The 26872-nt window shown below is 40.7% G+C and overlaps 1 protein-coding gene across 2 annotated transcripts; it reads right to left on the bottom strand.

The window, feature by feature from the left end:
* Window positions 1-940: 940 nt before the first annotated feature.
* On the bottom strand, window positions 941-26047 carry rtraf (RNA transcription, translation and transport factor). 2 transcript variants are annotated; one of them, XM_039742183.1, is made up of 8 exons: window positions 25866-26047; window positions 25520-25644; window positions 25304-25403; window positions 15950-16030; window positions 12506-12594; window positions 8124-8192; window positions 5753-5801; window positions 941-1190 (listed from the first exon to the last, which is right to left on the bottom strand). In XM_039742183.1, the coding sequence occupies exons 1-8, from the start codon at window positions 25924-25926 to the stop codon at window positions 1036-1038; spliced, it is 729 nt and encodes a 242-aa protein (XP_039598117.1). In that variant the 5' UTR covers window positions 25927-26047; the 3' UTR covers window positions 941-1035. The 2 variants fall into 2 exon arrangements, with proteins under 2 accessions (XP_039598117.1, XP_039598118.1); XM_039742184.1 differs by lacking the exon at window positions 25866-26047 and adding an exon at window positions 25726-25820.
* Window positions 26048-26872: the final 825 nt, after the last annotated feature.

The following is a 26872-nucleotide window of genomic DNA, read 5'->3' as shown; positions in this document are numbered from 1 at the left end:
CGCTGAAATTGGAATGGCTTTAGCGCTCAATCGATATCCCTCTACATCAACCTCAGCTTGTACCCATCGCCCCACCCTGGTGGAAACTGCACTTTAGGGTGACAGAGTTGCAGCTTCATTCTGAAGTTAAAATGCATGAGGTGTGGAAGTTCTGGTGTTGGGCGCAGTGAACACACAGCATGGCGCTCTCAAGTCCACGAGCTGCGCAGAGAAACGTATCACTTCAGAATAAACGCTTAAAATTGAAAGAGGGCATTGAGTTCATGCGGTTGGTTGTGGACGCTTGTATTTTCGTGGACAGATTTGCCCCCTTTGCTGACAGCACTGTATACTCAAAGGGTCCAACACCTCCCATTGCTGCTTTAAAATCGCATTTTGAGGGAAGGACAGGAAAGTTTGGTTTCCTCTTTTCCTGCAGCTTTCTTACCCTGAAAGTACCCATCCTGAAACGGTGACCGGACTATGTCTTTAAATCATCTGCTCGTTTGGTCAGTGTGAAGCGTATCTGTAAGAACGACATTTGTGCTCTCCTCTAAATGCACAGCCGTAACCCTAACTCTCAGATCAGGGCCAGCATAAATGCCCAAGCGCAGTGACCTCAGCAACAGTTCAGAGTTGGCACCCACACAAACAAGAGGCATCAGCGTATCACCCAGGGGCCACAGCAGAACAACAAAACCCAACACTACCAAACAACCGGCATTTGGAGAATATGTCCTCCATTTGCGTACCTCCTATGTTAATAACGCACCTGCTCTTCATGGCCACCCTTACAGACATAGTGATGTTAACTTAATTAGGAACAGAAATGGCCTCCTTAATTCTGTTTTTTTTTTTTTTTTCTTTAATTCTTTTTTTAAATATTCTTGGATGGTCAACTGAATTTTCAAGTTGGCTTACATGTTTAAGCAGCCTTTGTCATTTACAGGGTTAGTTTAAAAAAAGTGAACTGGACACCATGGAGGTTTGGGGAGTGTCTCTCTCAGTCAGTCACAGTACGAGAAGCAGATCCCGGCCACAGGGGTCTTTAGGTTATCATCTGCCCACTTTACCAAGTCGGTGGTCAGTCTTGGGGTCGGCTATGATGGCTTGCACAGCCACAATGGCTTCGTTAATCTTGGTTTGTAAATCACGGAGTTCTTCTATGTGCAGTAGCCGCAGTATTTTTGCAGCCTCATTTAAGGTGGCATCTGTGAAAAATAAAGGAAAGAATAAAGACGCATTATACTCTGGAGAGCAAAGATGGCTGAGAAGACAACACACCACTCCACATTCAAACCATGAACTGTGGACAGCACAACAGTCTACACTTCATTCAAGATACATTTCACATTTAAAAATGTTATTAAAAGCTGTTCAGGCTTGTGCAGATATAACACAAGGGGCTACCATGGAGGGAGGAAGGCCACTACGTGCTGCAGAGACGTGCAACATTAACAAATCTGACTTTCTCCATGAACCCCAGGGGTGATTTAATTATATTTAGGGTGTGAGAGTTCAACGAAAAAGCAAGTCTGCACTGACCCCGCTCAGTCTGGGGGGCACAGCGTTGCCACTTGTGGGCTGCTGCAGCAGTAAGGACTAAAAGATGACACTACAGTTTAAAGCAGGGGTCCTCACTCACAGTCCTGGAGGGCCGCAGCGGCTGCAGGTTTTTGCTCCAACCCAGTTGCTTAATAAGAAGGGCTTATTGCTCAAGTAACACTTCTGCTTCACTTTAGTTGTCTCGCTCATTAAGACTTTGAACCCTTATTGCTTATTTTAGTCTTAAACTGCTGTACTCTCGGTTTTTAATACTTGGAAGGAAAGTGAAGAGAAAAAGTGAAGGACTGAGAATTACTCCTCCATTTTAGCCTTCAAATCATTAGGATGATATCCTTAGAATGGGAAAGAAAATCCAGGATACGAGAATGACCCGACATGGCAGAGTTAAAGCGCTAACAAGCCATGAAATTAAATTATTGGCAAGAATTGCTTTCTAATTAAGCAACCGGGTTACAACAAAAACCTGCTGCCACTGCGGCCCTCCAGGACTGTGATTGAGGACTCCTGGTTTAAAACAGGCGGCACATTTTAGCACCAGAACAGCTGCACTTCACTTCACAGCCAGGGTGACTGCCAAGGCCAGCAGGGGGCACCACCCTGTGGTCCGTGTGGGGATCCCAATGCCCCCAGTGCAGTAATGAGGTTGCTGGGCTGCAAAATTGGTGCCAACCTTCAGATAAGACTGCGGTCCTGACACTCTGCGCTCACAGTTGATCTCTGGCCAGCCTTCGTAAACAGTAGGCAATTTTCTGACGCCCTGGCTAAATTACCAACCACAGCCTGGTTATCCCTCATCTCCACGTTCAACCTTCAGCACATAATAGCTACGGTGTGGTGGCGCACTGGTGGGCACTGCACATTGGTGGTGTTTGAAGTGGTTCCTCACCGTCTATATAAAGCACCTTGTGTATGTTAGAAAGGCGCTAAATAAATATCACTATTCATGCCAACCCATTGGCATTGTGATACACAAAGATGTCAAGAGTGTTCTGTGGTCAGCACTTGTACGTTCATAAGGACATTAGCACTGCGTCTACATCTCTACTTTTCCACAGAGGAACTGGACGGGACTCCAGTTTGTATTTCTACAACATCTCTTCAGACAGAAGTCCATTACTTGTTTGGTTATCAAACGTTATTTGTCTTTAAAATGAAAATAAGAATTCAGCATCCAAACAAAGACCCCAGCCATGATCTCTAAATGTTTCACGATGAAGACCACTTTGTAAGGACCCCACAGACTACCTGCAGTGGACAGAGGCAGTCTCAGTTATTTTACCACAGGTGTTAATGTCAAAGTGCTAACATTTAAAGCCATGGTGGCCGGGTTTAGACGTCAGAGTCGGGCATTTCCCACAGCCAAGAAGGCAGGCTGGCCGCACTGATGGGGCCAAGTGGAATGGAGGGAAATGCCTCTGTTGGGGTGGGATGTCCGGGCACACGTCAGGACGAGTATGTGGCACAGCAGTGAAGATCAGATGGATGGAGGGGAAGTTTGGAGAAAAGGAGAGCGGGAGTAGATCTGCAGGAAACATTCCAGGGGGTCTCATGCTGTGCGCCAGTTGTTGTCAAGTTGTTCCTACTGGCCTGAACAATGGTGGGGTTCATGCTTGAGAACAGAGTTTGGGCAGCAGCCGGACTGACAAACATATATGAGCAGACCCCTCAACTTGCATTGACGCAGACAACGTTTTTCTGTTCAATGCACATCCACGTGACCCAAATAAAGGCAGAAAAAGATAAGCGGGGGTCCACTGAAGAGAAATGTTAATGTCCACATAGCGGGCAAAACTTGAGTTCCTGGATGTCTGCACGCAAAGAGAGGTTGGGTATTATCGGAGTCAAAGATGTTTGTTGGAGACATGAAGCATCACGGTGTACGTTTTAGCGTAATTTATTTATTTATTTATTTTTTAAAATAAAAGCCTACTCTTGTGCTTTACAATGGAGGTGAAGGGTACCAGGGTCCAGATGAGAAGGCACATTAAAAAAACGTACTCAATTTGTCCATTTTTCACACCAAGAATGTTATTAAGTATTGAGCGGAGATGCGAGATTGTGCACATGCTGTAAAACGACATATTGATGACATTATAGCAAGTGAAATGTAAGCCACTATAGTGAGATTCAGCCATTTTAAAATTAGACTGGCTGTTCACCTTCCTCTGCGGGGCACAAACACTCTTCACTTTGAACAGTCAGTGGTCTCCAAGTGCTGTCACTGACATTACTCATGCACAATACGCCATTGTGAATTACTCAACTAGACAATAACCAGTGGAAAAATGTCACACCATCACTCCCAGCCATTGTGCTTTTGTACATAAGAAGCTGTATGCCAGGAACAAGGGGATGAAGGATGGAGGTTAATGCACAGCATACAGAGGACTTCACTCTGTTAGAGACCCACACATTTCCAGCAGTCAGCGTTAAGACTGCCAGTCAAACAGGCCGACCAATAAACAGTCCGCAAACACACAAGAACAACTTGCCGACCCTGGTATTGTGAGGAGGAGGAGGAGGAGGAGGAATGGCTTCTCTGTGCCATCACTTTGCCAGTGTTAAAACACCTGCACTGAGCTGGCTAAACCTACAGGAATACATTTAGTTTTAATCGCGTATAACGTCTGCTTAGTTCTTGTCACTCGACTGATTGCACGCGACACGTGAGCTCCACTCCTCTTTCAACAGCTGCCACTAAACTAGTGAAGCACACGTGTGCACACAGATACGAACATCTTTGAAAAAGAACAAAATACTTTTGAGGACCATGAATGAACTCTTCATGATTCAGTATGTGTGTTATGGGGGAAATGTTCAAACTCTACTAATGATGGCCACTGCGACAAACAAGAAACAGATCCTTAAGAAAACAGCATCAAGAATCTGTGAGAAGTTATTATTTCTAATTTCATAAATGCTGAAGACGTATGTGATATGCCGTGTTACTTGATATAATGTATTAATCCGCAAAGAGAAATTGTCTTTTCGCGTGAGCTTTGGGGATCAGCCATTGTACAGCATCCAACATCGATTTTCAGGTTAAGGGCCCAATGGAGTAGAAGGCCTTCTAATCTTAACAGAATTTCAACGGCCATCCTTCCAGATGCCAGTACAGATCCCTGGTCTGAGAGCCACCACGCCGCCCTATCTGGTTCATTTAAAAGATTTTGCCTTCATGTTTGGGTCCCTGGACCCTTCAGTCCCATTGTAAAACTACAAGAACAAGTTTTTCTGAAAAATTTATTTAAAAATAAATATATGATCGTACTAAGTAGTTCTGCAGTGGTCAACAGAATAGAAGACAACTCACAAATGCAGAGTTAAAAATCTGGTGCCAGGGGTGGGCTGGCGCTCTGCCCGGGGTTTGTTCCCTGCCTTGTGCCCTGTGTTGGCTCCAGCAGACCCCCCCGTGACGCTGTAGTTAGGATATAGCAGGCTGGAAAATGGATGGATGGATATCTTGTGCAGAGTGTGGACTGAACAGGATACTCGGGCACAAGTGCGATTCGTCGAGTGTCTACTTACGGTACCTTGACATTCACCATACATGTTCATTAAAACTTTAAACATTCCCAGGATGCACAGATTCATGAGCTGGCCTCAAGTTACATAAGGCAGAGCAACAGGTGTTGGGTGGCGGCTGTAACTCGGACCTCCTCGGGCACCACATTAAGCTGAAGCAAACAGTCACTGTTCGTGGAGCACTTCTTTTCAAGTCGAGGTCCCAGTTCAAGGGCAGGGCACAACAGTGAAGAAAGGAAAACAAAAAGGCAAGAAGACAGCTGCCTTTGTAACGCAGCGGTGCAGGAGCCCTCCTTGGCTCAGAAAGGATATACAACACCAGTGGGATTATTGCGCTGACAAAACAAAACGCCAAGCAGCCGGCCCTGTCTGTGTGGGATGGGATGCAGCTGCCACTAAAGCTGGAGGTGGGAGAAGGCCCAGTTACAGGGTCACACACACAACACACTTGTGAACCTCTGCTAATCAGGCCTCCAAATGAGATGCAGTGAAACTAGCAGGGAGCGCTCCCTATTTACTAGAAAACGGGCAGACTGGACCATCAGCCCTCGTTGAAACTCACTATGCCCGCCCGCCCGCCCACACACACACACACACACACACACACACTTAGTGAGCACTTCACAGGAGATCCACTGACTTCAGAGTTTCAGCAGTGTAAAGACTGCACTTTGCCTCTTACCTCCTGTATCAAAGCCAAGGATGTGAGTGTCCAGAGAGACCGGTAAACCCTTAGGAAGGAGGAAGAGGAGGAGAGAAAGAAATAGTGAGGTTAAAACCAAATTCTGGCATTTCTACTTTAGTTCGCTACCTAAAATGAACAGCCATGGCAAAGACTTAAAAGCACAGAGGTCTTTTGTAACACTGGACTTTAAATTATTACCATGTTAGCAAGGTCTAAACTTTGTTGTGCAAACAGTACCCACCACCCCACGCCACCCCACCCCACTCAGAATGCCAGACTAAGGCCTAAACTGCTACTGTGGCCTACACGGCTCTTTGTGTACCCACACAGGATGTGACAAATCAAACTACCAAAGTGTACGGCAAAAAAAATTCACAAAGGTCCTCTCTCTGCTTCTACGAGACAGTTAAAGCTGCCAAAACAAACCAAATCAAAGGCTTGTAGGCCCCCAGGTATGATAGGTTTGGACAACGCAGAAGACAAACAGGTTTCAGATTTATTAGCCATTAGGTCTGGAATGCGGAGGGCCTTTCACCTTCAAAAAAGATACAGAGAATCCAAACTGATGCAGATAAACGCATGGCTGACATAACCTGTACTGGTAGACACTCACACCAACTGGCAATGCAAAATATAAATAAAACAACAAGACAGGGCCTCATTGACAACACCGTCTTCACAACCAAACCATTCTCCATGAAGACGAGTAGGATCAACAGAGCTAGTTTTTTTTTTGTCAACAACCACCACCTTTCAGAGCCACCAACTGGGAATGCATCATCCTGAACAAAGACAGCAAACTTTGGTGAAATGGGTACCTCATGGGAAAGCGCCATGAAGCCCACCAGTATAGAAGAGCACAGTTAAGGCAGCAAACTGAACTCTTGCCAGACTCAGTTTCCTAAAGCCATCAATCGACATCATTCTTGACAATTTCCCACACGGCCACTAAAACTATCTTAAACACATAATGGCTTTCGAGAAGAAAGCTCAGGAAAGAAAGCTGGAATAAGTAACCAACCATATATTAGGGGCGGAGTGGTGGCTCTGAGGCTAAGGATCTGCGCTGGTATCCCGAAGGTTGCTGGTTCAAATCCCTGTCACTGCCAAAAGAGATCCTACTCTGCTGGGCCCTTAACCTACAGGGCTGACCCTGCGCTCTGACCCCAAGGGGTATGCGAAAACTAACAAATTTCTAATACGAGAAATTGTAGAAGGTGAAATAAAGAACACCTAAAAAAAAAAAAAATACCCAGAAAGAGAACTCCACTGACCCAACATACAAACATTGGGGCGCGCTCTTTCAATGCCAATCCACAACAGTGAAGGTGGCACGGTCCTGAGAACGAGTGGCGAGGATGCAAATCACTCACTTAGGCTTCTCTTTTAAAAGGCTGAAGCTTCTACTTGTACATCATATTAGAGGAAAAAAAACCATCAACAAATGATTTGCGTAACGGCACCAGTATCACTAAAGCTGTGTGCCAATGGGTTTTAGTCGCCCCATTGCAGGCTCCTCTATGCCAGCCAAAGACATCTGTGTCAGCTCTCGAAGACATTAACAGAACTCTGTTCCCACTAACAGCCAGCAGGTGCCGCAGTTCTCCCTCACTGGAGGTCCAAACTGAGTTTCTAAGTTGGTGATGGTGCTCGAAGTAGTCAATAAATACCTGCTATCCAACAACAAGCATTACAACTCTAAACAAGTCCATGCATCCTGAGACAGAAGAAACATGAAAACAACGCCAAATGCCGAGGCAAAATGACTGGCGTTACACACCACTAAAGTGCACTGCTGAACCCTGCATTTGGCCAATGACAAACACGCAGACTAGCTGAGTATTTCATTAATAAGTAAGGCAGAAGGCTTCTGGGAGAAGCTAATGAAGTGGGAAGCATCCCGTTTTGTAAAGAAATGAAGCTCCCTACGGGCTTAGGAGTCTCTTGAATGCTTGTAGGCTCAAAACGTGACTACTGAAGAGACTACCCTTCCTTAAAAATACGGAGATGCCACTGCATTAAAATCAATTAAATTTGCAGAAAAAAACCACACACACACACAAAAAAAAAAAAAAATCACTCTAGAAGCTCCCACTGACTAGAACACTACAATTTTAAAACCACCCTCCTTACTGCCACACTAAGTAAATTTCTATACAAGATTTGAAATGCTGGACACTAACAGAGTTTATTAGAACACTACACAAACCAAACTACTTTATAATTAATGGGTGTGATGCGTATAGCACCAATTTATCTATCCTGACAGGTCCAACATAAAAGAATGACAAGGACCTTTGAACTTTTTAGAAGTCATGACGGAGTTAGGCCAACAGCAACAGAACGCGAGGACGGCTCCACTTCTCACCTCTTTTGATTGGCTTGCTTTTGAGATGGCTTCCTGTGTCAAACGTTCTTGTACCAGAATACGAATAGCCTGTACGGGAAGAATTGATGCAATAAGATTTAGAGAATGAAGGAGCTGGCCCAAGGACATATCCAACATTACAAATACACAAAACACCAAAATGGAATGGAGGCCCAGCGATCCAGTGATGCCAGTGCTTTCGGCTCACAGCCCCAGTGACCCAGTTTTTATTCATAGACTATTTACTGGCAGGTTAACTAACCACCAGAACAAATGAATATCTGCATTATAAGAACCAGCTTCAGCTTCGTACCCAGTGCTGCCTGCAGACTTCACTGGCTTACCAAAAATCCCATAATGCAACGCAGGGGCTCACAAAATGGATGGATTAAAAATGAAAAGGTTGGCAAAATGTACAACTTCACTTGAAGCAAATGTCACTTCAGTAAAGGAAGCCACCTGTGAAATTGAGACACCACCTGTGGAGCATTTATGTGCACAACACCCATCCACAGCTGGCCGAAACACAGATTAGAATTCAAATCAAGCTTTTCTTTCTTATTAACACCGACAGTCACCTCATACAAATGTCAGATCTGAAGGACTGGTGTTCCAAAATACTGAAATATAAAAACAATGAACAGAACTGAAATTTAACAATCTTAAGAAAATAAATTAACAATAAATACCAAAGTCTATCATACCCAGGAATGCGTTCGACGTCCCACGTGTCTTGTTGAAGGAGCACACTAAACAGAATGTCATTAAAACAGCAACGGTAAACCAGGACACCGTGAGACAGCGAGCAGTCTGCTTCAGGGAGCCATTAAGGACAAAGACCTTACAAGATCTACTGTAGAACAAACACTTCACTCCCCTTGATCACAAACACACAGATTTCTCCATCTGCAGTGCTTCAAAGACACTTTTCATAAAGATCACAAGAAGTTTAAACACTAGAATTACCAGAGCCAACGAAAAAACTCGTAAATCCGTCCCACCTTAAACTGCTTCTTAAAACCGTTCTCACCTCTCCGCCAGCATCTTTTGTTAATCTAAATGTGCTGATAAAAGAAAAGCTGCAAGTAGCCGGCTATTCCATCCCACCATCAATTTAGAACGTGCAGAAACTTCTCCCAGCTCATTGCTTGATTGATTTTCTGGGAGTGAAGCGGAGTTTAAGAGTGGAAATAATAGATTGTTACTTGGAACACACGCATTTCATGTCTGTTCCGTTTCTACAGTAATCTGTGTAAGCACATTGTTAAAACAAACGTTTTTTATATTCTAGTAGTAGATGACAAAAGGTATATACTATATAATGTATGAAGCCTGAAGTCCAAATATCAAAAGAAATATTTTCGCAGAAGGTACAAATCTAACACAACAATTGCGCTTTTATTCAAAAATATAACCGCAGAAACAAAAAGCCGGCTTAACATGCGACTTTGACAATTTATTATTATGATTTCCTCCGTGGCGCAATTGACTCAGCTACCGACTGGGAATCAAAAGGTCGTGAGTTCGATCCTACACCTCTCCATTTTGAGAAGCAAACTGCTCTTAGTCTTACTATTTTGGAATAACAACATACATTTGATTTCAGTCTGTAACAGCCGGAGAATTTATGATACTTGTAAAGGTTAGCTTTGTTTTTTTAGCCGAGTTATTATCTCAGCCACGTTCACAAGCCCAAATACACCCCACCCCGCATCTGACCCTGCTGTTTTCACATAGACGCGCTGTGACAGAGGTGAACTCAGCTCCCTTCTACATCGGAACAAGAATGCACATACCATTGCTTGCATACTAAAGTGTCAGCAGGCACTTTTCGTGGCATTACACAAAGTTTTGCGCATGCCCTCTGCACACTACTTGTGACTTTAGGCTTTAAGAAGTAAGTAAATAAATAAAGGTAAATCGTGTCATAAAATGAATTCTTCAAAACGTCACATATATTTGTCTCTTTCTTTTTTTAAAATGTACGTTGATCACCGCCAGCATGTTGAAGCATACGGCATGTGGCTACCTGCATGTTCTTGCGTGCACTGAATAAGAGACAAATATACAGTCTGACTGAGAGAATCAGACTGAAAAAAAGCAAACATTTAGAAATGCCATACTTTTACAGCTGATCGGACGTGGTTTGTTTTCAAATAATATTGCATTTGTGTGATGATGTTTTCACATATATTGTCTCTTTCTTTTAGGTGTGTAATAGAAACCACAGCATAGAGAGAAATGCAATATTATTTGAAAACGAACAGCGTTAATTATTTGGCACGGACATGCTCAAAAAATACATGTGTAATGTCACAAAAAGTGCATGCAGACATGTCCGTGCCAAATAAATAACATTCAACGTTTTGAAGAAATCATTTTATGACACGATTTACCTTTATTTTACTTACTTCTTAAAGCCTAAAGTCACAAGTAGTGTGCAGAGGGCATGCGCAAAACTTTGTGTAATGCCACGAAAAGTGCCTGCTGACACTTTAGTATGCAAGCAATGGTACGTGCATTCTTGCTCTGATGTAGAAGGGAGCCGAGTTTACCTCTGTTACAGCGCGTCTATGTGAAAACAGCAGTGCCAGATGCGGGGTGGGGTGTGTTTGGGCTTGTGAACGCGGCTGAGATAATAAAAGTGACAAAAAAAAACAAAGCTAACCTTTACAAGTATCATAAATTACTCTAGCTGTTACAGACTGAAATCAAATGTATGTTTTTATTCCAAAATAGTAAGACTAAGAGCAGTTTACTTCTCAAAACGGAGAGGTGCAGAATCAAACTCACGACCTTTTGATTCCCAGTCGGTAGCTGAGTCAATTGCGCTACGGAAGAAGTCATAACAAACGATTGTCAAAGTCGCGTGTTAAGGCGGCTTTTTGTTTCTGTAGTTATATTTTTTGAATAAAAGCGCAATTGTTGTGCTGGATTTGTACCTTCTGCGAAAATATTTCTTTTGATATTTGGACTTCAGGCTTCATACATTATATAGTATATACCTACATTTTGTCATCTACTACTAGAATATAAAAAACGTTTCTGTTTTAACAATGTATTTACACAGATTACTGTAGAAATGGAACAGACATGAAATGCGTGTGTTCCAAACAACGATCTATTATTTCCACTCTAAAACTCCACTTCACTCCCAGAAAATCAATCAAGGATGAGCTGGGAGAAGTTTGTGCACGTTCTAAGTTGGTGGGGGGATGGAATAGCCGGCTGCTTTGCGGCCTGATTTTTATCAGCACATTTAGATGACAAAAGACGCTGGTGGAGAGCTGTGAACGATTTTAAGAAGCGATTTAAGGTGGGACGGATTTACGAGTTTTTTCATAGGCTCTGGTAATTCTAGTGTTAAGGCTCGTTCTCTGTCTGGCATCTTCTCGAATGACAGATATTTCACACCTCCTTACACTTTTTCCTTCATTATAGAAGGAAAGTAAGGTAAGCATGCAGTTAATTTCGATAGATTTGATAAATCCTGGGTCACTGATGTGAATCTGAAAAAAAGGGAGACCCCACAGAAAAACAGTAGCACTGAGGGGCTTTCACGTGGCTCTTGTATAATCGCACTGTGTGGAAACGGGCGCATGCGTGCACACAGTTTACACCTGAGGCGCAGGGTCCTGGAAGCACAGGCTAACCCACTCGAGCTAAATGGAACTCCGCTTCTGACTTCTAGATGTGACTGCACGGGTGTCAAATTAAACAGCATGCCCATTTGTTCTCTCTTGTTCAGCCATGTGACCCATCACTGCAATGTTCAATTCTTTTATGACTGACTGTCCATGTGTCCACATATGCAAGAGACTGACATCCACGCTATCATGCCACCTCTCTTAGGGCTATATTTTATTTGATCTGTAAGATTCAATTAATCAAAACTCTATATTGAAAGAGTTGAAACTGAATAAAAAGGTAAGTATGAGCAGTGAGTCTGCAGATAGTGTCTTAGTGATGACAGCTGAATTTTGAGATGAAAATCAATCGTAAAAGCCAACAAAAGGAAAAAGACAGATGGTAATGTGGCATGAATTGAAATGTCAAAAGAAAATGAAGGGACAGGAATTGATTTTAAAATTAGATGTCTACAACAGTGGTTGCTGTATTGTCCAGATGCATAAATAGGTATTGTTAGAAGAGGGGAAGAAAATGAGTGTAAAGAACCAGGTGACATTTTTTTTAAATTATATATAGGGAGGTTTCTGGGTGAGTACAGATTAAAATACAGCTCTGCATGCCAAAAGAGGCAATTTGCCACATGCAAAAGTCATAAGCACTCTTAATATTTCATTTCACCACTAGCAGGTAATACCAAAGACGACAAGCCAAACCATCCAAGTGAAACAGTCCCACATACAAATGGCACTCACCTTCAGCATTATAAGATAGTCATCATGGCGCTGAATTTGAAGAAGATTTGCCAAAGCAAGCACGCCAGCCTTGAAATCTGGATTATTAACTAAAAGAAGTAAACACACAAGTTTAAGAATATACATGTACAGTAAATAATCTCATTGTTATTTGTTTAAATACGTATATGGAAAGCCAGTATGCGTTTCTTCTCTGTTGAGTACACAGTGAATCCCTAGACTCCCACCCCACACACATATAGTAGACTGGGCAAATCGTGGTCTTTAAGTGGCATCACACTCAGTGTGTAACTCTGAGAAAGTCATCAGGCCTCTTTCTGCTGGTACTTGCGCTACACAACATCACACCAAGTGCCACACCAAAGGTATCCAACTATTACAGAGAAACATACCAGGACCTGAACTTCACTTCTGACGTTCAAACTGAACTAGTCAGCGAGTCTGTGTTAACCCTTTGCCAAGTCAATCATGCTCAGACATTTTTTTGCTTTTTCCTCAATTATTGAGACTCCCATTAATTCTGAAACAAGACCTTGCAAAAGGTCCTCGGGAAACATTTGCATTAATCGTGCTGCATACCTGAGAAACTCTTGTAAATGAAAGTGGCACATTCCAGTTCTCACTAAAAAGCATATTTAGAAAACAAATGCAGGACTTCTGTTAAAAGTACACTTTTAGGTGGCAAATTGTACCTAGGCAGTAGTTAACCGTAAGTAAATTCCAATCCACCAGTGAGCTCCAGGCTGATAAAAAGCCACACTTTTTGCCAGCAGTTTAATGGAGCCACCCATCTTGCAATATTTTCCTAGGAGCAGACCTATGCCAGCATGTCCACGTTTTTAAATAAAGCCATATGATTTATTGTTTTCATAGCAAGTTGCCTAAAGTAGCTAGGAGTCATTATCTAAGAAGCAAGAGATTCCAGGATGGACTTCAGCATATCATACCATCCCAGTAGACGACAACATTTCAAAGAGTACTGACAGTTACCATTAGAGTTGTGTCCATCATTATCAGGCAGCAGTGAAACTAATTTCTGAAGATGCTCTAACTGAAAAGATTGAATGTTAAGTCTGATTTACTTTCTTTATAGAAAAAAAAATGAACTTACGAGGTGTGGCAGAAAAGTAAAGAGACTGATTTTTTATTTACCAAAGTTTTTATTTTTTTCAAACATCAATGTTATCCCCTTCAAAGTAGTTCCCTTGGGCAGGTACAAACTGATGGAGACGTTGTTCCCACTGTTGGTAGCAGCGCTGGAAGTCTTCAACCGGTATGGTCTTCAGCATGTCCGAAATGGCGTCCTTTGAGGACATTTTTCAGTTTAGGAAAAAGTCACACGGACTGAGGTCAGGTGAATAAGGGGGCTGGGGAACCACAGGAATGCCTTTTGAGGTCAAAAATTCTGTTATGGAGAGGGCAGTGTGACATGGGGCGTTGTCATGATGGAGCATCCATTTGTCTCCAATATCTGGTCTCACGCGAATGACCCTTTTTCTGAGCCTTTCAAGGACGTCTTTATAAAAAACTTGGTTGACAGTTTGTCCTGGAGGAACAAATTCTTTGTGGACGATTCCCCTTTTGTCAAAAAAACAAATCAGCATTGATTTGATCTTCGATTTGCTCATTCGAGCTTTCTTTGGTCGAGGAGAGTTTGCAGTGTGCCACTCCTGACTTTGCCTCTTGGTCTCAGGATCGTATTCAAAAATCCATGATTCATCACCTGTGATCACATGACTAAAGAAATCTTGCTCATTAGCGATTCTGTCAAGAAGATCAAGACACTTGTTTTTTCGATTGTCCTTCTGCTCAATTGTGAGGTTTTTCGGCACCATTTTGGCACAGACCTTTCGCATGTGCAAATGTTCAGTCAAAATTTGATGAACGGTAAATCTGTTCAAATTTAATTGTTCACTCAACATTCTTAATGTTAAACGACCGTCTGATCTCACAAGAGTGTTCACACGTTCGATGTTTTCATTGGTTTTCGAAGTTGAAGGCCTCCCTGAACGGTGTTCATCTTCAACGTGTTTTCTGCCTTCCAAAAGTGATTTGTGCCAGCGAAAAACTTGAGCTTGGGTTAAGATAAAGAATGTTCCCCATAGGCCTGTTTTAACTTTTCAAACGTCACACTTGCCGTTTAATGGCACAACGTTGCTCCAAATTCCGCTGTTCCATTTTGCGTGGCACAACCAAAAACACAACTTCGCTAATAGCAGTCACAAAAATCACGTAGTTAACGGAAGGAGTTGAAACTCGCACTGAGCTATGCAAGGGTACTGATACACGTGCTCTATCAAGGACAACAGCGCAGCGTTGCCAGTCTCATTACTTTTCTGCCACACCTCGTATGCATTTTACATTGTAACTTATTAGGAGTAATCAGAAGGCATTTTCTAGTAACCGTGCTTATTTTGAATTACAGCAAGCTTGTGGCAGATAGTAAAGCAGTTCCACACAATTTTTGACATGATGTGCTGTGTCAAGACTGTCGAATTTGTATTCGTATAGACTAGGGGCATCTCAAACCTGTAATACAAATGAGGTTAACCACATGGTAACCATATGTAGTTAATAAAAACCGGAAACATCTCAACAATTAACTCAGACAATGAAATAGCAAGCCGTGCCCCAAATGTAACATTCAATTATTTTTACTTTGGAAAAGTACTGTTACAGTACAAGAGTTCACATTAAAAATACTGAACGGATAAATCTGTATACAAATCTTTTGACATGCAGAAAATGATGACTTTCAAGGGGAGTGAATTCTTTTTCATGCCACTGTATGGAGACACATTTATGCCTGCTTAGGGCACCCATATTTACTGCTCTAGAATTCTGTTTATAGCTGCCTAGGCCTTATCAGCTTTCAGACTTGTGGATGCTATCTGGAATTTTATTTTACACAATCTAAACTGGAAGGATGTTTGTACAACTCAATGCCACTTATATAACTGTTTAAAAAAAATCTTCAGACTAAACGTGAATACATATTTTAAGTATATGTATGTCAAAACCTTGTCAGATTTCTCCTGTTGTAAATCTGCTTAGATACTGGTCCACTGTGAAGGTACGCTCTAGCTGTCAGTGTGAAAAGGGTCACAAAGCAGTGCTGACGTTTCATCACTGATATTTTTGGCATGAAAGCAACTCAAGAAACAACATGGCAAGTAAGTGCAAGACTATCTCCTCTCACACTGTATGCCAAAGCAGCGGCACATGTGCTTTACAGACCACCAGAATGATACATGTGACCGAGCAAAGAGTCGTCAATGAGAAAAGTATTAAAGTACCTTGATGCTTGTAGAGCTCTCTTCTAATAAGATTCCCTAAAAAAAATAAATATACTGCAGGAAACACACTTCCTGAATTTCAGATCATGGCTGAATAAGGGTTCCTATAAATATACCGTGTATCTAATAAAAGGACAAAGAAGCTTACCATCCAAGTTTATGAGAGGATCAGAAGATTTTACTGTGTTAGCATCTCCTGCCTGTGGAACACAATTCTTGTATTTGTCCGCTGTTTCAGAGAAAGAAATATCTTATTAGGCAGATATATATGCCGTATGATAACTAGAATAAAGCTTTATCAGGACATAAGGATTTGCAAACAAGATTATCAATGTAGTAGTCAACGCTACATATAAGTTTTCATTTTAGACAAACCTATTTTATAGCAATTTTACCTCGTAAACTTTAGAAGGATATGTACATATACACCAAATTAAATGGTAAACAACTAAACTCTGTACAATAAAAATAAAAACAAAACAAACCAAACCACACACATTCCCACCATACTGCCTTTATCACAACAATGGACCTCTTCCAGTATCATTCTGTTGAAATTACATATTTCATTTAACTTAAGGGGAGACTCTCCATAAAGGTTTAACACTGACATTTACTCAGCAAGGGAAATCAATTGCAAGACTCATTGAGGTCCCAAAAAACAAATTCAACTTATTTATTTAAAAAGAACAAGTCAGGTAGGCCGAACATTACTGAACACTACTACCACCTCAGACTTTGGAAAACGGGGAATAATCAAGTTTTAGATCTAAAATTGCTCAATAATAACAGCAATCTACTTTTGGACAGGAATATCTATATGTGTGTATTATATTTACAGAGCATCCAGAAAGTATTCACAGCGCATCACTTTTTCCACATTTTGTTATGTTACAGCCTTATTCCAAAATGGATTAAATTAATTTTTTTCCTCAGAATTCTACACACAACACCCCATAATGACAACGTGAAAAAAGTTTACTTGAGGTTTTTTCAAATGTATTAAAAATAATAAAACCGAGAAATCACGTGTACATAAGTATTCCCAGCCTTTGCCATGAAGCTCCAAATTGAGCTCAGGTGCATCCTGTTTCCCCTGATCATCCTTGAGATGTTTCTGCAGCTTAATTGGAGTCCACCTGTGGTAAATTCAGTTGATTGGACATGATTTGGAAAGGCACACACCTGTCTATATAAGGTCCCACAGTTGACAGTTCATGTCAGAGCACAAACCAAGGATGAAGTCAAAGGAATTGTCTGTAGACCTCCGAGACAGGATTGTCTCAAGACACAAATCTGGGGAAGGTTACAGAAAAATTTCTCCTGCTTTGAAGGTCCCAATGAGCACAGTGGCCTCCATCATCTGTAAGTGGAAGAAGTTCAAAACCACCAGGAGCTGGCTGGCCATCTAAACTGAGCAATTGGGGGAGAAGGGCCTTAGTCAGGGAGGTGACCAAGAACCCGATGGTCACTCTGTCAGAGCTCCAGAGGTCCTCTGTGGAGAGAGGAGAACCTTCCAGAAGGACAACCATCTCTGCAGCAATCCACCAATCAGGCCTGTATGGTAGAGTGGCCAGACGGAAGCCACTCCTTAGTAAAAGGCACATGGCAGCCCGCCTGGAGTTTGCCAATAGGCACCTGAAGGACTCTCAGACCATGAGAAACAAAATTCTCTGATGTGATGAGACAAAAATTGAACTCTTTGGTGTGAATGCCAGGCATCACGTTTGGAGGAAACCAGGCACCGCTCATCACCAGGCCAATACCATTCCTACAGTGAAGCATGGTGGTGGCAGCATCATGCTGTGGGGATGTTTTTCAGCAGCAGGAACTGGGAGACTAGTCAGGATAAAGGGAAACATGACTGCAGCAATGTACAGAGACATCCTAGATGAAAACCTGCTCCAGAGCGCTCTTGACCTCAGACTGGGGCGACGGTTCATCTTTCAACAGGACAACGACCCTAAGCACACAGCAAAGATATCAAAGGAGTGGCTTCAGGACAACTCTGTGAATGTCCTTGAGTGGCCCAGCCAGAGCCCAGACTTGACTCTGATTGAACATCTCTGGAGAGATCTTAAAATGGCTGTGCACCGATGCTACCCATCCAACCTGAAGGAGCCCAAGAGGTGCTGCAAAGAGGAATGGGCGAAACTGGCCAAGGATAGGTGTGCCAAGCTTGTGGCTTCATATTCAAAAAGACTTGAGGCTGTAATTGTTGCCAAAGGTGCATCGACAAAGTATTGAGCAAAGGCTGTGAATACTTATGTACATGTGATTTCTCAGTTTTTTATTTTTAATAAATTTGCAAAAACCTCAAGTAAACTTTTTTCACATTGTCATTATGGGGTGTTGTGTGTAGAATTCCGAGGAAAAAAATGAATTTAATCCATTTTGGAATAAGAATGTAACATAACAAAATGTGGAAAAAGTAATGCGCTGTGAATACTTTCCGGATGCACTGTATAAATCAACCTTCATGCTCCATTACTTCTAATTGTAAACTAAAGAGTTCACCAGTTAAACATAGAAATCAGATTTGTGTAATTCTAGCAGGAGAAAACCCTCCAAATATTCTCACACTATTAATGTAGGACAAAAGTAGAAAACTAACTTCTTAGGTTTTACTTCAGCCTCAACCCTCAGTGGGGAAACAACAACACTGCCACCCTGTGGTCATAACATAATGATTATTAACATTTAAAGTGGCCTCCAGATCATGACGATGATAAAAAAAATTGAATTACATTTTTAAAAATCTGTGAAGAACAAAAAATGTAGTGGTATAATGTGGTCATAGTGGAGTATCATGCTAATCAGGTAAGTTGCTGAAATGAAAAAGCAGTTTATTAATTTTTTTAAAGCAAAATATTTCCAGATGATACTTAAATATGAAACCAGTCACAGAGAAGGGAAAAATACATTTAATTATAGCTAATTAAAAATGAGTCTCAGATCAAGTTAAATGCCATATGTACAGACAACAAGTATTATACCTGAAAAACCATAATACCCATAACCAAATTTTGAAATAGTCTACCGCAGCTGCAATGATAAGGATAAAATGCATCTGTCAGGAAGGGAAAAAAGAAAAAAGCCAGATGTACGAAGGATATAGAGGGCAACACAATGGCCCAGTGACAGCACACGGACTCCACTTTCGCCCGAGGTCTGAATGTTACCCCAGCAATCAACCAGGTATCCTTCCAATATGAATTGGCTTGGGCTGTGCAAGTGCACAAGTGGGCCCTGTGATCAACTACCCAAAGGTCTGGCATTGGGTCCCTTGTGTCCAAAACTGTCTACAGTTCACGAAAAATTGTATAAAGTATGAAAAGGGAGGAAAATGTAGGAAGGGTCCTTAGCCCAAACAACACTGCATATGCTGAAAAAGTAAATCTAATTTCCTTTTATTTTTCCTACATTTACAGTATATATACACACACTCGTATATATCTACATGCATAATTTACATATAATATTCCTAAAACCACTTAATACAGTGCAGTGTCACAGGGGACCAGAACCTACTCATGCAGCGGGTGGATATGGCACAAGACCAACAAATGGCCTACTCACTTACAAACCCACACTTACACTTTTACAAATTTGGAATCTCCAATTAAACCTCCCTGCATGTCATTTTGAGGATACACATTTATGGACAAAATAACTCCAAAATTAATTACCAAATCCAAATAAAACATAGCAGTTATTAGCTAAATCTTAGAGGCCTGCTGATTCTTAACAAGACTCCAACAGAATTTACTCTACATAGATCACTTTGTGCTTTTGCACACATTCCTGTAGAACAAATGGGGAAAGACACCCTACTCCTACCCTGCCCACTCTCCAACAACACGTAACCCTTTCATTGTATTCAGCACACGCAATATTGACCTGGAATATTTTACTTCTAAAAATCAAAACTTTATGTAGCGCAAGTCATATGCTGGGATTTTTTTTAGTTTTCCATTTCTGAAGAAACTCTCATTTTCTTCTTCAAGAATAATATGATTTATATGAACTAAAGATTTGTGGCAGTAGAAAAGTTCAAAAGCATCCAAAGGAGAAGGCGCGTTATTCTATTGCTGCATAAATGGCACATCATATGAGCCAACTAAAATCTATTGCACAATGCATGCTTTTTATCAAGTAACAAATGCCACGGCAGAATTGAACCAACACCGCCTCTACTACTGTGGACATGAACCCACAGAAAATTAATTCTGAACATCATACCACTTCACGCCTTCAGAGGTGAGGTGTGGGTACAAAGCAGTTCGCTAGTGCATTACAAAGCTTGAGCATAACCTCGCTGGACTTATACTGTACACATCAAACTGTATAACCTAACATTCACACTGTCTAGAAGTTGATAGTGTTGAATCCACCAAGACTCCTAAATCATTCTCAAAGGTTTACTTTCGATTTTCAGACCTCCCATCATGTTTTCAAACCTAATATCTATCTCTATCATTATATATAATTTGATACTATCCGTATGTATGGTATTCGTGTCAATACCTCGACTCAATACAAGTTAGAACCATGCAATGGGACTCTGCCTCTGTAGTTAGAACATAACGTGGCAAATGCGGGCGCAATATTACATGATTGGCTAAGAAAGACGCTGCTGAACGGCCAAGTACAGTAAGTCGGTGTTGGTTCAAGCAGATAACAGTAAGTTCGGTTGGTTTTTGGAACGTTGGTTTGGTGGGGCGTACTTTCCAGGACTAACATCATTGACTGACTTAAACCCTTCAACAGCTCTGGAACCGTAAGTCATTTAGAACGTATCGCCATTTGCTTGGTATATCGAAATCCATCTTTGGGCAGTTCAGTTTTGGCATCCATCCTTCTGACATCTATTGGCAAACTGAGTAATGACAGCTGGGTATTAACAACGGACATTGTTTAAATTTTTGCCAATCTCAGATCTAAAATGACCACGCCAACATAATTATTACTCCGACTCTGATTAGAGTCGTAAAATACGGTTTGTTTTGAAAATTTGTTTGCGGGAAAAAATCAAATGAGGTGCACCAAAGAGCTGAGTTCACGTCTCGCAGCCCCGTTTAAACAGGACTCTTCATTACATCGGCCGAAAAGGTCTATTTTAAGCACAAATCAGTGCCATGGTAACAAAATAATTTCAAGGACATAAAAAACAATTCTTTGCAGAGAAAGAATGGATTTCACAAACGTAGAATTAATTTTTATTATACACATATATATATATATATATATATATATATATATATATATATATATATATATATATATATATATATATATATATATATATATATACACACACACTAGCAGAATACCCGCGCTTCGCAGCGGAGAAGTAGTGTTTTAAAGAAGGAAAGAGAAAGAAAAGGAAACATTTTGAAAATAACGTAACATGATTGTCAATGTAATTGTTTTGTCACTGTTATGAGTGTCGCTGTGATATATATATATATATATATATATATATATACAGTATATATATATATATATATATATATATATATATATATATATATAGTAAAATACCGCAGAGCGATGTCATGTGTTAAAGAAGTTATGAAAAAAAAAGGAAACATTTTAAAAATAATGTAACATGATTGTCAAAGTAATTGTTTTGTGTATTAGGCGGCAGCGTCACGAAGTTGTTTTCGGTAGCTGCATCAGAAAATGTACCACGACGTCTGACTCGCCTCCTTTTTAGTGTTTTCTCACAGCTTGGATTGCTGCTGTCATATATATACACACACACACATATATATATATATATATACACACATACATATCTTCATATCTACATACATATCTACACACACAAATTATATATATATATGTGTGTGTGTATATATATATATATATATATATATATATATACACACATACATACATATATATATACACTTACATATACTTGTGTGTATGTTTGTATGTGTCTATATGTGTGTGTATAGCTTTGGTCACTGAGTGCAAGGGAAAAATAATAAAATATAGTCTATAAGTTATTAAACAGTAAAACATTAACGTTTTAAGAAGTACAGGTACATTGAGCACTACTGGAGTGGTTGCGGGTAAACTACATTTTAAAGACTGTGTAACACAACAGGTAAGTAACTAACAGCAGCTAAAATATATATGGATCATCTCTCGGTAGTAGATCCCTTTTGAAAGGCGCTACACGACGGCTGTGGTATAGAAATTACATTTTCTATGTGAACGTTCAAATTTCTGCCTCTGGTAATGTGCCTTACCGGCAATTAAAGAAAATTATTTTTGTTAAACCTGCTCTTTGGCCCACTCCACTCTGACATTACAGAAATGTGCCATCAAACATCACATCCAAACTGCAGTCTCTGCTACTATATAATGGAGAGGGAAGGGAAGATGTCTCAGCAAAAAAATAAATAAATAATCACAAAATGTTCTTGGGTTTTGGACTTTACAAATAAAATCCAACATTTCGACTCCAAATGTAATACCAGAGTTAACAGGCCTGTCTTCCAACTGTAAAAGTGAGAAGTAAAAATGTTGTACTTAAAGTTGTATGGTGCTTACTGTTAAAAAAAACTCTGTATAAATATTGTTTAAGTCAGAAAGTTTTTAATCTTTTGCTGCTGAATTTTATGTTTTTTTTTGTTCATATGAATTATTTATGAACACTATGAAATCACTTCTGGTTTTTTTTGGTCTGGTGCCTGCTGACTTAATGGTGTGAGAAAATGAGATACTGATCACTCCATCGCGGATTTTAAAAGTAAGCATATCTAAATATATATCACGGATTTTTCGCTGGTTTGCGGACTTCTGCAGACAATGGGTCTTTTAATTTATGGTACATGCTTCCTCAGTTTGTTTGCCCAGTTGATTTCATACAAGGGACGCTATTGGCGGATGGCTGAGAAGCTACTCAGTCAGAGCACGTATTGCGTATTAAATAAAACTCCTCCATGATATACAATATGCTTCCCTCGCGGTACTTCGCACACTTAAAAGCTCTAACAGCATGTATTGATTTGATGGTTTGCTTTTCTCGGTCTCTCTCATTCTCTGGGGCTGTTTGCACACTGGTCTACAGGATACGGACGCTCCTCTAAAAAATGCTGAAAGACTACCTTCAATTTGCTTCCTTCATTGTGCCGCTTTATTGCGGTGCTTCGCATACATAAAAGCCCAACAGCCCTATTGATTTTTGATTGTTTACTTTTCTTTCTCTCTCTGACATTCTCCGCTCCTTACGCGCACTTTGAAGATAAGATATGTTTGCATCCTTTTAATTGTGAGAAAGAACTGTCATCTCTGTCTTGTCATGGAGCATAGTTTAAACTTTTGACTAAAGAGTGTTATTTCATGTCTAGAGGGCTCTAATAATGTTAAAAACGTATTTAGAAGGTCGTAAACAGGTTTTCAATGCTCTAACTGCGAAAATATTGTTATATTATATGTTATATGTAATATTATTATATTATAAATAAAGAATCCTACTTCGTGGAAATTCATTTATCTGTCTGGAGCGGATTAACCGCGATAAACGAGGGTTTACTGTATAACTGTGAGGAGAATATTTATAAACAGTGTGGGAGAGTTTATAAGGGATTAAAATATATAAAAATAACCAAACAAACATATGGTTTGTTTTTCGCGGATTTTCATCTATCGCGGGGGGTTCTGGAACGCAATCCCTGCAATCGAGAAGGGATTACTGTATTTCAAGGTCATCAATTACAAATATGATACTATTTTTGAGCTTTTACTAGGGATACCACCTCTGTCAAACAGTAAAAAAAATAAATTGATATTTCAATTGAGGACGTTTAACTCAAACCACTTACACCTGAACACCAGTAAGACCAAGGAGCTGGTGGTGGATTTTAGGAGGCCCAGGCTCCTCATGGACCCTGTGATCATCAGAGGTGACTGTGCAGAGGGTGCAGACCTATAAATATCTGGGAGTGCAGCTGGATGATAAATTGGACTGGACTGCCAATACTGATGCTCTATGTAAGAAAGGTCAGAGCAGACTATACTTTCTGAGAAGGTTGGCGTCCTTCAACATCTGCAATACGATGCTGCAGATGTTCTACCAGACAGTTGTGGCGAGTGCCCTCTTCTATGCAGTGGTGTGCTGGGGAGGCAGCATAAAGAAGAGGGACGCCTCACACATGGACAAACTGGTGAGGAAGGCAGGCTCTATTGTAGGCACAGAGCTGGACAGTTTGACATCCGAGGCAGAGCGACGGGCGCTAAGCAAACTCCTGTCAATCATGAAGAATTCACTGCATCTACTGAACAGGATCATCTCCAGACAGAGGAGCAGCTTCATTGACAGACTGCTGTCACCATCCTGCTCCACTGACAGACTGAGGAGATCGGTCCTCCTCCACACTATGCGACACTTCAGTTCCACCCGGGGGGTAAACGTTAACATAATACAAAGTTATTGTCTGTTTTTACCTGCATTTTTATTACTCTTTAATATTGTTTTTTGCATCAGTATGCTGCTGCTGGAGTATGTGAATTTCCCCTTGGGATTAATAAAGTATCTATCTATTTAGACTTTAAATATTTAAAATGAAGCACTAACTGTATTATTTAAAATATCGGACACAACTATTCTTGCTTATTATACACTTTAACCTCATTAGCATTATCTCTTGTTAATTCAGTCTTTTAACTTTAAATTGCAAGATATTGCAGAAAAATATTTTAGGAATTTTGAAGGTTTCTGTTTCTTAAGTCTATTCTTTCAAACCTTGTATTTGTGTGTCCAATGGTGGCTCCGGCATTCTAAAACTAAATAACAGAACAAAGGCTTTCAAGACACTGCATGGACAGATACACACGACTATAACGCTTTGTGTTTGCATCCGCCACCGCCATCCAAAAATGTTACTAGCGAGTCAACAATGGGCGAGTACAAGGGTCTCTGATGAGTCTGTGACAATCCAAGGATATGATCAGCTGGCCACGCAGGCACACAACCCAAACACTGGATTAATCAAGCATGCTAGGAAATGGATGGAAGGGTTTAGGCAACAGGTAGATTAAAAAAAGACTTTCATACAATGGATTATACCAGTTTTGTCTTTACTAAAATGATAATTAATGTTTTCTTAGGACACAGGAAACCTGCTTAAATTTTATTTAACTTTACTGGGCAGGCAATATTGTTTAATGGTTAAGGCTTTGAACTTCAAAGCCTTTGTGACCATGAGCAAGTCAAGTCACTTCACCTTTCTGTGCACCAACTGGAATAGAAGACGACAAACTAAAAAAAATGTTTTTAGTTGCCTTGGATAAAGGCAACAGCCAAAAAAATTAGTAATAATTACAAGCTTTGTGATGGTGCTTTCTATAACAAGTACCCGACTGAAAAACAATTCACAAAGAGATCACTTTAAAACAAACACAGCAATCCTAAGAACAATTTTCAACGAAAGCATTAAATACAAAAGAAAAAAGCCAACCCAACAAGAACAAAAAGGCACATTACCGTTGTCTCCATACTCGAAGCGCACAGCCAAACCCAGCAGCCAGTCAACGGTTTCTTGCCGTTCTTGAACTGTAAAGGGGCAGTTCACATCTTGCATATACTGGAAGGCAGGCAAACAGAACACAGCACATGGTTACTAAGCCTAGTCCAAAAATATATATCTAAGCAGAGGTACGGTAAAGGCGCAATGTAACGATTATACACAATGAGTTGTACCTTTTCAAAATAGTTTGGCCATTCTGCGCTATGAATGTTTCTTAAATTGCCGCGATCCTCAATCTTGTAGTGTCGAATTTTTTGATCTTCTAGCCAGACAATAAAGTTTCTGAACTCTGTTTCATCTGTCAAAGACAAGAGAGTTAACATGTGAGATTATACATTGAACACTGTACCTCTCCTTAGGTGTTTGGCTTGACTGTCACCTTTCCCGCATCTTGGGACCCCAAATCGTTTATTTCTGATCAAAGCCATTCAGTCAACGGGAATACAAAGGCTACGCTTTCAACGGCCTATTTTACTGAATAACCCTTTAGCCTAGACACAGCAACACTCCAGTTCTTACTTTTACAATCAAACCCTGAAGGATTGTGGTAATCCAAAGCCGCCAGTTTCCTGCGAAACATCTTCGGACCCAGTCAATAAAGTTAACGAAATTACAGCACGAGCGTTCAGGCAAGGCGTGCAGCGCTACATCAGCAGCTTTGCAATCAGGGCGCACAAGAAAAATCGGTGCCCCTTTCGTGATTGACAGCTCAATCAACCAATTAGCCTTTGGAAGGGTACTCGGAAACGGAAACTGATGGCCACCGACATTTTCCAAAAAGTCAGAGTGGCAACTACTGAGCCAACATGTCGGAAGTAGCTCGGCAGAGGGAAATCAGCCATCTTACATAAGTGGTATGTAAAAGTCAGTTCTGGTTTTCTTTCTCTCTCTCTCTGTGTTTTAATCTTACAGTGAGCGATTTATTTACGTATTTATCGTATGGTGTTTATTTTTTTCCTTTATGACGATAAATCCCCTGTAGTTTTTTAATGATGGTAAGTGTTTTATTTAGTTGAAAAGCAACCAGATTATTTTTAGAAGCTATAATGTTCACACTAGATATCCAACTCTCAGCAAAGACCTGCCATTAAATGTGGAAGATGTCGCCAGAGCCCCTTTTTTAGGTTTTTATTTTAATTTCATATGGTACATATGGTTACATTTTAATTTTACATTTGGCCTGTCCGCTCAGAATCATGGTGCAGCGGTAGCGCTGCTGTCTTACAGTAAGGAGACCAGGGTTCATGTCCTGGGTCTGTGAAGGAGTGTGCATGTTCTCCCTGTGTCTGGGTGGAATTGCTCTAGGTGCTCCTATGTCCTTCCACAGTTGAAAGACATGCAGGTTAGGTGGATTAGTGTTGTTAAATTGTGTTTACCTTGTGATAGACTGGCACCCCAGTTCAGGTGTTGTTCCTGCCCTGTGCCCTATGCTTGTTGGGATAGGCCTTAACTTCCCTGCGACCCTGCTTTGGATAAGGTAGGTTTAAAAAATAAATGAATTGGACGATCATCTGCAAGTAGAGAAG

Source organism: Polypterus senegalus, chromosome 18 (assembly GCF_016835505.1).
Source record: "Polypterus senegalus isolate Bchr_013 chromosome 18, ASM1683550v1, whole genome shotgun sequence".
Classification (NCBI taxonomy): domain Eukaryota; kingdom Metazoa; phylum Chordata; class Cladistia; order Polypteriformes; family Polypteridae; genus Polypterus; species Polypterus senegalus.
Note: the sequence above shows the minus strand (reverse complement) of the source record. Positions and strands in the feature narration are given on the sequence as shown.